At 43.5% G+C, this 10,642-nt stretch overlaps 1 protein-coding gene across 1 annotated transcript in view; it reads left to right on the top strand.

The window, feature by feature from the left end:
• The window catches only part of LOC119413689 (histone-lysine N-methyltransferase EHMT1-like), a 132,588-nt gene that overhangs the window by 30,582 nt on the left and 91,364 nt on the right, over nt 1–10,642 (top strand). The window contains exons 3-4 of the mRNA XM_037680744.1: nt 7,805–7,949; nt 8,151–8,228. Coding sequence (XP_037536672.1) covers nt 7,805–7,949; nt 8,151–8,228 — 223 coding nt within the window. The remainder of the gene's footprint in view (nt 1–7,804; nt 7,950–8,150; nt 8,229–10,642) is intronic.

The raw sequence follows: 10,642 nt of genomic DNA, 5'->3' as shown, positions 1-10,642 counted from the left end.
AGGGTTTTGACCTTAGGCTTAGTCTTGACATCAGGTTAAGTTCACTACATTCACGAAACCAACACAGGCCATAGCTCTCTTCTCAACCAATGATGTTGATAAAGGACCTCAAACCTATAGTGCCTTACCTATAGACAGGTCTGACGACACAGAAAGGGACTTACTGGAGCTCCCCAAACATCAAGAACCCTTAACAATCTCTTCACAGATTGAACAGGTGGTCGCCCAAGCCCACGCCCTGACGACTGATGAAGAAAGGGACAAACTCCGACAAGTTCTCATGAAATATGAGAAGTCGTTCTCGACTGACTCAATGGATTGTGGGTTGACCTCGCTCCACACAGTGAGCATCCCAACTCCGCCAAACTCACCGCCTACATTTGTCAGACAATACAAGATTCCCCTGGCTGCACATCAACCTGTCAAGGAAATCATTGATGACCTTTTAGATAAAGACATAATCAGACAATGTAATAGCACCTACTCTGCACCTTTATGGCCAGTTTTGAAACCAAATGGTAAGTGGAGACTTACCATAGACTACAGAAAGCTAAACAAACAAGTTCCTTTATCTAGGTGGCCAATGACCCAGATCCAACAGGAACTGCCCAAGGTGGTAAGTACTTTTCCACCCTCGACGTCGCCTCTGGTTTTTGGACCATTCCTGTGCGCGCTGAGGACCAACACAAACTAGCTTTCACTTTTGGTAGCCGACAATACACCTTCACCAGGTGTCCCTTTGGCTATGCTAACTCACCAGCTGGGTTCAACATCTTTTTGAACAAAGCATGTCCAGACGCCCACGGATGTGGGACACTGATCTACGTGGACAATGTCCTTTTGAGGCAGCCAACACTGGACTTACACTTGGCTGAGATCGACCACGTTCTGAGTCAACTGACTATTGCTGGTACTAAAATCTCACTGTCAAAATGCCAGTGGTGCAGGACCAAGGTAGACTACGTTGGCCTACTAGTAGGTCCAGACGGAGTACAACTACAGATGACTCGCACCCAAGGCCTAGACAATCTCAAAGTCCCCACCAATCTCAGAGAACTACAAAGTTTTCTGGGCGTGTGTAAGTACTCACGCCAATTCATAGAGAACTATGCAGACCTTGCGAAACCACTGACTGAACTCTTAAAGAAAGACGTCCCATTTGTCTGGACTGATAACCAAAAGCAGGCAATGAACGCTCTCAGGGACAGACTCTAGTCACCCCCATGTCTATTCTATCCAGACTACAACAAAGAGTTTCACCTGGAAGTGGGCTTTTCCGCTCACTGCATGAGTGTAGGTCTGTACCAGATGCACGACAAAGACAAGCGTGTGGTGGCCTACGCCAGTAAGACAATTGCAAGCCCCGAATTAAAGTTCTCAGACTGTGAGAAAGCTCTACTGACCACTGTGTGGGCAGTTAAACACTTTTCCAGTTACATCGGTGGACAAAGAATCATTGTTGAAACACACCACCAGCTAGTAACTTTCCTGAATAGCCAACACATCAGAGATAGTGTGGTGACAAACTTGCGGGTAGCCACGTGGCTCATGGCGCTTCAAAGTTTTGACCTAGACATCCGCTACGGACAAAACAAGAAGTCACATTTGGGCACCGACCTGGCACTCTGCCAGAAATGTACACAAGATGTACCAGCCATCCAACCGCCAGCTGCGGAAAAACCCTCAGTAAATGAGGACCCGAATCACCACTACTTTGATAGCAATATCTGCAAAGATATGACAACACTGTACGTGGATGGATGCTCATTCCACCACGAACAACCTGCAAATCAGGTGTTGGAGGGATTCTCCTCCTAGACTAAGAAGGGGTCACTTTTAGCTATAAATTAGGCTCTCAGACTTCTCAGTACGCTGAGATAGCAGGAATCCTAATATCTCTCCAGATGGCAGTAGAACGCTCCATCCAAACGCTAGTCATCTGCACGGACTCTAATTACGCTCGACTTAGTTTCTTGTGTCATCTCGCTCTGTGGAAACAGAACGGCTTTCTCACAAGCAACAAGAAAGTGGTCAAACACAAAGAGCTTTTCATGGCATGTGATCACTTGCTGACATCACATGACCTACAAGTCTACTGGAAGTAGGTTCGAGGACATTCAAGAGTCCTAGGCGATGACAAGCGGTATAATGACCTTGCAGACTTCCTAGCCAAGGACGGAGCCGTGGACGGCCCTCCGTGGTCCTTTGACCCCTCCTGGCTGCTCGCAATTCTGTCAGTACAACCTACAGCCGAGGTAATGGCAGTCACACGTGCACAGCCGGCTGACAACACAGTCTCTGTACAACCCGTGCTGACTGACCCAGACATCATCCAACTTCAGAAGTCGGATCCTGCGATAAACTCGATGATACTGTACTTGACTGACCCAGAGAAATACACTCCGTCCGAAGCCAACCTGGATTCCAATCCAGACCTTAAAGTTCTCTTTTAGCTGCGCAAACAGCTAAAACTAATCAAGGGCATCCTAACTTTTGCTCATGGACCGACGTCCTCACCCGTGTTCGTGGTCCGCCATGACCACAGGGGGGTGATGTTAGTTCATGCGTATGACCTCCCGTCTGCAGGACACAAGGGAGATAACGCCACGCTGAAAGCATTAAAAACAAGTTGCTTATTGGCCTGGAATGAAAAAGGATGTCAAGGACTACATAAAAGGGTGCCTGGTCTGTGGCCAGTTTCAACCATCCAGACCACTCCACAAAGCACCACTGCAAAGTAGAGGCATTGCATTCCCATGGTCCGACCTCCAGATCGACTGGGTTGGACCACTTACTAAGAGCACTAGAGGAAATAAATATTTTCTCACGGTAACTTGCGCATTTACCAAATGGGTAGAATGCCTACCAGCTCCTAACGACACAGCACAAACAACTGCTATGTTACTAATGAATCATGTATTTTCAAGGTTTGGACTTCCCCTCAGGGTGAACTCAGACCAAGGTACACACTTCACAGCTGAAGTGATGAAAAAACTGTGGAAGATGCTAGGCATCAAAGTCAACTTCCATGTTGGCTACCACCCACAGGCCTCAGGCCAAGTGGAGAGAGCAAACAGAACTGTGGTAAGTATTTTGAAGAAATACGTAGCCGCGAACCACAAGGACTGGGACGTGAAACTCCCTCTGGTCCTCATGGCCATAAGGGCCACTCCAAACACATCGACTGGCATCTCTCCCTTCGAGATGATGACGGGTTGACAAATGACTCTCCCTCTACACCTGTTGTACCAACCAGACGATGCCGCCATGGCAACAGCCTACACAACACAACAATACATGAATTACTTGGAAGAACACCTTAAAAACACCTTTGCGTTTGCCCAGAGAAACCTGGAAAAATCCGCTGAAGGACGAAAGGCATACTATGACCAAAAGGCCTCTCACGAGGAACTCCAAGTGGGAGATAGGGTCTGGTACTACACGTTCGCCCCCACAACCTGGAAAGGAGAGTCCGGGACCGGAACTCGCGCCCGCAAACTGATGCCCAGGTGGACTGGACCCCACCTGATAACAGACTGTCTCCAGTTGTCCACCAGATCAAAATCAGCAAAGGCCAAAAAGAGCCAATTGTTAAATGAGTACATCAAAACCAGGTTAAACTACACAAGGCGTTCAATAACTCCACAGGAGACAAAGATCTCACAAACTCAGACCTCGTGGGAAAAAAGGTCATCCAAGCAGAAACTAAATAAGTCCTAGCTTGATTAAGTGTTAAAAACACCCAGACAGATAAGCGGGATGGAATCTGGCAGTCAGAGTGAGTGACGCACTGAAACGTCGTTTTCTAGTTGCTTAATCACTACTTTTGTCGATGTTGAGACATTGTTTATTGGTTTTGGTATTGTTTCTGAACACCCCCAGCAAGAATGAATTTTGTGTGTACTTTAGTTAGAGACTATGAGGACTTTAACTATGCCAACATGCAGTTCATTTGTTAAACTTCAATCTTTGAGGAATCAATGTAGATTAATGCTACCTACATTGGTCTCACGATGCTCAAGCCAAACCTACTCGAACAATCCTATTCGGGGGGGTAGCTAATCCTTAAGTTGAGTCTCGCCATAGACTCCAAAACATTTAGGGGGAAAACCAAAAAACCAAACCTCAAGTCGTTCGTCTAAAGGGACAACAGACAATTGAACCAAACTATATTTTGCCATGTAAATCTAACTTAAACCAAGTTAGGAAAGGAAGAATAGTTTGGAATGCCCTTCTATAGGTATAAATCCCTATATATAATTTTTCAGCATGACCCACCCTTTAACTGGTACCTGTAGCTGATCTAAACCATGATAGCTTACACACCATGTGCATATAGGTTAAGGTCTTATGCAAAATCCCACTCATAAGCCCACCTAAAACCACATAAATGCATGAACACATAGAACCAGAATGGCATCCACTGGGAACCACCAGCAACGACCTTCGCTGAAGGGACTTACAACTCCAACGTGGGTCTCCAAACTCCATCCAGTGGTCACCTCTGCAGTTCAATCGAGGGAACCGCTCTGCATGCTGATCAATCAACACCTCCAATCGTTGTGGATTTATCATTGTGGATTATATGACTTTTTCCAATGGATTACAGACTTTGTTTCCAAGGGGTTAAAGCATTGCTGCAATGGAATTACCAACAACATTATGGAATTACCAACAACATTGTGGAATTACCTAAACCGTTGTGGGATTAACTTCTTTGACTTTTGTTTTCCTCTTGGTGGATTACATCAACATCAAGGACATTCGGAGGCGCAAGTTCATGTTGGAATTCATCCCCATGGACAGGCGATGATTTCCAAAGGGGGGACTGTAGTGAACTAGGCCTCCGACATCAATCTGTCTCTGAAGACCTTCAAGGGACAGGAACTGCTATTTCATTGATTTGAATCCAGAAATACAAATTATCTCATCAAGAGACTATTTAATTGAATCCTGAATTTATCAATTGAAAGAACACTCTTCTTTTTTATATTGTCATTACTATTTTACAATATCTTGATAATCAAAAAGTGTGTTTAGTTCATACCATTTCTATATGTTGAAGTGAACCACTCATTTAAATCAACTGTGAAACAGTATTAATAATTTTTAAACCTCAGCAGATTTTTGATCATACAGTTAAATGCCTATTTACGAAGTAAGTGTGCATTTAGTCTTCTGTCTGAATGAGGAGTAGTGATGTCGGTCGAAAGTCAGAGACAAACAGAGACGAGTTATTAGAACAAAGTGTCTTGCTTTTAAACCTTGCAGACAGTAAATAACTTCAACTGACACCTGTGTTTGTCTCACCTCGTCATAATATTTCTCTGTCTGTACTAACCGTTTTTTAAAACATCCCTGTTGTCTCATGACTTCTAGTGACCCTCTAACATCACTAGAACCACACCCCTCCTGGTTGTTTCAACCAATCAGGAAGTACCACGTAACAGGAAGTGTATACCCCTTTAAAAGGAACACTTTGTGGAACTATTCAGTTCAGTCTTGGAGTTCAGTGCTAGAAATCAGTCAGAGTCTTAAGTCTTAGGGCTAAGTCTTCAGTCTTAGTCGTCACGAGTCTTAGTCTTTTCGAGTCTTGCTGGAACTTTCGGTCAGAGATGAGACTCACTTAAGCAGCGGATGGATGGGACCATGTGCCAAGGGGTCCCTCCATTTAGCGGAGTCACAGCTCGCATCGCTATGTCCTCAACTCGAGCAGTAAATGCTCCACTGCTAAGGAAGCTTATTCGGTGGAACCGAGTACCTCATGAGTATATGCATTTATTCTGATGACCCAGCTACTTTAACCAGAGACGCTAGAAATGGAGCGTACTAATGGACTTCTGTTCCGGAGTTGAGGGATCCCCCATCTCAGGTAACAAAGTCGCTGCATGTCCTGAAGTGTACCGGAAAGCTGATCTGGATGTCGGAGGAAGGGTGCAATGTTCTGGTTCCACACATCTATTATCATCCATCTAAAACTTTCTCCTTAAATCTATTTCTCCTCTCTTAACCTTGCTATTCGCCAGTAATCTAGATGCCTTCAGAGGTGAATCAGCCTCAATCAGTAATGTTCTGTTGTCTTGTTAGTAAAGCGTGCCAAGTTTATTCATCAGAAAAAGATCAGCAAATCAATGTGTACATGTTTTGATGTTAAATTTTGATTCTGTTAAATAAATGACGGCATTTATTCTGATGGGTCAAAGATAAAATGGCGTCTCATGTCACTGATTAAACAATCCACTCACAGTTATCTCGGTCACATGGCAGAAATTTAACTCGAAAAAGAAAAGAATCCGTTGTAATTAAACAATTAATATTCTTTGTGCTTGAACTAGCTTTATGAATAATTAATTAGTAGTGTGTCCACAGCAAAGCTGTCCTGACATACTACATTCCACATTTAATCTATTGCATTGATGTTTGGGCGAAAGCGTGTAAAACATTTACAAAGCCTGTTTTTATTTTACAGAAAAGAGCTATAAGAATCATCACCAGAAAGCATTACAGTCACCCATCAAGCACATTATTTTATTAACTGAAGTTATTAAAGTTCCATGATTTGGTAGATTATAGTATTTTATCAGTTATGTATAGGGCTCAAAATAACACATTATCATTAAATATCCAAAGAAATTTTGTTAAAAGACAAAGTTGTTATAATCTTAAGGGGATAGAGATGTTTGTCAAACCAAAATTCAGAACTAGTCTGAAGGGAAGGTCTACCTCAATCCAAGGAATTGGATTGTGGAATGGTCTAGAGAGTGATGTTAAAAATGCCAAGTCAATGTGTACATTTAAGAAAAAGATCAAAGCTGAATTGTTAAAAAAATATATGAAGTAGCTTAGTGTGTTTTTTTGTATTAGAATTAGAAAAATTAAAAAGAGTTATTCATTTTGTTCTGTTACTTGAAAATTATTATGATTGAACTAATTGTTTGAAAAAAGGGGCAGATATAATAAGATTTTTTTCTTCTTTCTGCTGCCTTTCATTTTAAATCTCTTGTATTTTTTTATATTGTTATGGAATTGTTGTTTTTTTTTTTTTAAATGAATAAACTTTATACCATACCATGTTGTGGGGCTGTCTTGGTTGACACACCTTTGCAACATCGTGTGGACATCAAGGGCAGTGCCACTGGACTGACAGACTGGGGTGGTGGTTCCCCTCTTTAAAAAGGGGGACTGGAGTGTATGCTTCAATTGTAGGGGCATCACTCTCTTTAGCCTCCCTGATAAGGTCTATTCAGGGGTACTGGAGAAGCGAGTCCAATTGTTTCGAACCTCAGATCCAGCAGGAACAACGTGGGTTCTTTCCTGGCTGTAGAACACTAGATCAGCTATTTACCCTCACTAGGGTCCTCAAGTGGTCGTGGGAGTTTGCTCATCCAGTCTACATGGGTTTTGTGGGCTTGGAGAGGGCGTTTGACCGTGTTCCTCAGGGTACACTGTGGGGGATGCTCCATGAGTGTGGGATAGGGCGTTCGGTGGCTTTAGGATTCATTCTCTGCTATTAGCAGATGATGTGGTCTTTTTGGTGGCAATAAATAATAATGATATTTTTTGCGATTTTATTTATTTATTTATTTTTTCATCTTTAGATCCTATGATGTCATCAAGTACTCAAGTTCTACTCAAGTTTTATTATGTTAATGTCGAGTTTAAAAAATTATGTAGTCGTTCAACCCCTAGTTTTAATCCAGTTGCCTGTAATCCGTGAGAACCATCAGCATTACAAGATAAGTTTCAGAGTTACTCTACATCCAGTCATGGAAAGGACAGGAAATAATTTTTCTCTTTCTTTTAGGGATATTTCTCGAGGCTACGAGGCCGTTTCTATCACTTGTGTTAATGGAGTTGACAGTGAGCCATGCCCTGACAACTTTAAATACATCCCAGACAGCTGTGTCACATCCCCTCTGAATATAGACAAAGACATCACTCACTTACAGGTGAGTCCTCTGCTTCATGTGAAGGAAATGTTCATCTCGTCGTCTTCAGGACTGTGAGGCTGCTGAGGAAATGGTCCTAATCTCTCTTCATACTGTCGTGTTGCATTAAACAATGTTTTTAATTAGATTTCCATGTAGATATGAAAACTAAATGTAACCCTGTGCAGCTTCACCTGACATTTCACTGGTTGTTTTACGAAGCACTGCAGCTGTACAGACGACTGCTCCTCCAGCACGTGCATGTGCGGCCAGCTCAGCCTGCGATGTTGGTATGACAGTGTAAGTACACACACTACACACAATCTTATTCAAAAAGTGTTGCTATGTCTTTGTTTTACTTTTAACGTTGGACAATGTTTTTACCCGTTTTGTGTGTGTGTGCATTTGTCTGTCATTTTGCTGAATACGTCATAAACCACTGGACATATTTCAATAATGGCGATTCCCCACTGTCTCTACTGTCATCAGTCCCACACCGCATCAGTTAAGGTCTTACCGACCCCCACTCAGCCCGGTTTATGGGACCTCCTTGTTCGTGATTCTAAGCAAACTGCTCCAAGGTGACAATTTTGATGTAGGCAGACAGCAGCCTTTGATTGGTCAGCGGAGTTATGTCACTGGATGATCGGCCAACAAAACTGCAAACTACATCTGAACATCCACTTCTTCTCTGTGTTGAGTGTGTGTTTTTGCTAGTTTCTGGTATGGAAGCTCCAAAAATAATGCATTCCCAACTATTGGCCGATGCTAAAATTTAATGTGAGATGGACGGTGCCACAAAAAATGAGCACATTTACAAAAAGATATGGTGGGACGATGGTGCAACGTGGCCACACCTGGACTTATAAGTAGTGTTGGGATAAGCTAAAGAAATTGAAGTCACATTAAAGGGGGATTAAGGACCACAATGAGTAGTGTGGCTCGAACACAATGACCTGTTATGATACTGCCCACTGCATTGATGATCCCGCCCACAGAGCAGGGAAACGGGTCACAGTGGAAAAGCACCCCCACCGGAGAAGAACTGATAAGATGAGAACTAAGTGGAGTCACACTCGTCAGTGGCAAAGCAGCAAACTCTCAAAAGTAATCAGTGAATCCACATTTTCTTCTTCTTCTTTCGGCTTTTCCCTCTTCGGGAGTCACAGTCACAACAGCGAGTCATCCTTCTGCATCTCTGTCCTCTGCATCTTCTCTCCTCACTCCAACTACCTCCATGTCCTCTCTAACTGCATCCATATATCTTCTCTTTGTCTTTCTCCTGGCAGCTGCATTTTTAAAATCCTTCTACCAATGTGCCCACTGTCCTTCCTCTGGACATGTCCAAACCATCTTAGTCTGGCCTCTCTAACTTTACCTTCCAGTTGTTCGACCTGTGCTGTACCTCTGATGAGCTCATTCCTAATATTTTCCATCCTTGTCAGTCCTAAGGAAAACCTCAACATCTTAATTTCTGCGACTTCCAGTTCTTTCAAGAAAGCTCAAGATCAAGAAAGCTCATCAGAGACTCTACTTCCTCAGACGGCTGAGGCGAGCTGGTCTGGGAGGCTCGGTCCTCACCTCCTTCTACAGGTGTGCAGTGGAGAGCATCCTGTGCTCGAGCATCAATGTGTGGCATGGAGGCTGCACAGCTGCAGAGAGAAAAGCTTTGCAGAGAGTGGTGAAGGCTGAACAGAAATCTGTTGGAATCAGTCTCCCCACCATCGCAGACGTCTACACCTCCGGGTGCAGGAGGAGGGCCACCTGCATCGTGAGGGACCCCGCCCACCCAGCGCACACACTTTTTGCCCCGCTCCCCTCAGGAAGGAGGTTAAGGAGCATTGAGTGTGGAACCACTGGACTGAGGAACAGCTTCTACCCTGAGGCTGTTGGACTCATGAATCTCTAACTAGAATAATCACTGTGAAAAACCATATCACGTTGCTGCTGATCTGTTTCATGTTGCTGCTGATCTGTTTCAATGTTGGTGTGTTCATGCGTGCACATCTGCTCGCGGACTCATGTTCATGTTTGTGCTGATGTTCAATGTTTTATGTTATGAGTGCTTAGTGTATGTTTAGTTGATGTTTTTCTTAGTTCATATCTTAGATGTTATTACTGTTTTTCTTAGACATTTTATTGTTGGATGTAACTGGGACCCTGTGTACATAATTTCGCTCCACCACATGTACCACATGAGGTGCGAATGACAATAAAGAAACTCTGACTCTGACTCTGACTCTTTCTCCTGTCTTTTTGTCAATGTGACTGTCTCCAGATAATACAACATAGCTGGTCTCACCACTGTCTTGTAAACTTTTCCTCTGGCCTTTGCTGACTCTCTTTTGTCGCAAATCACTCCTGAAACTTTTCTCCATCCACTCCATCCTGCCTGGACTCTCTCACCTCTTTACCACATCCCCATTTTCCTGGACAGTGGATGCCAAGTCCTTGACGTTCTGCATCTTTGTGACCTCTGCTCCTTGTTGCTTCACTGTTCCAACTGTCTCCCTCTCATTCACACACATACTCTGTCTTACTACGGCTAACTTTCATTCCTCTTCTTTCAAGTGCATACCTCCACCTCTTCAAGGTCTCTTCCATCTGTTCCCTGTTATCACCACAGATCATAATGTCATCTGCAAACATCATAGTCCATGGGGATTCCAGCCTGATCTCATCTGTTAGTCGGTCCATCACTAGAACAAACAAGA

Source organism: Nematolebias whitei, chromosome 8, assembly GCF_014905685.2.
Source record: "Nematolebias whitei isolate Nwh7 chromosome 8, NemWhi1, whole genome shotgun sequence".
In the NCBI taxonomy this organism is placed as follows: Eukaryota; Metazoa; Chordata; class Actinopteri; order Cyprinodontiformes; family Rivulidae; genus Nematolebias; species Nematolebias whitei.
Note: the sequence above shows the minus strand (reverse complement) of the source record. Positions and strands in the feature narration are given on the sequence as shown.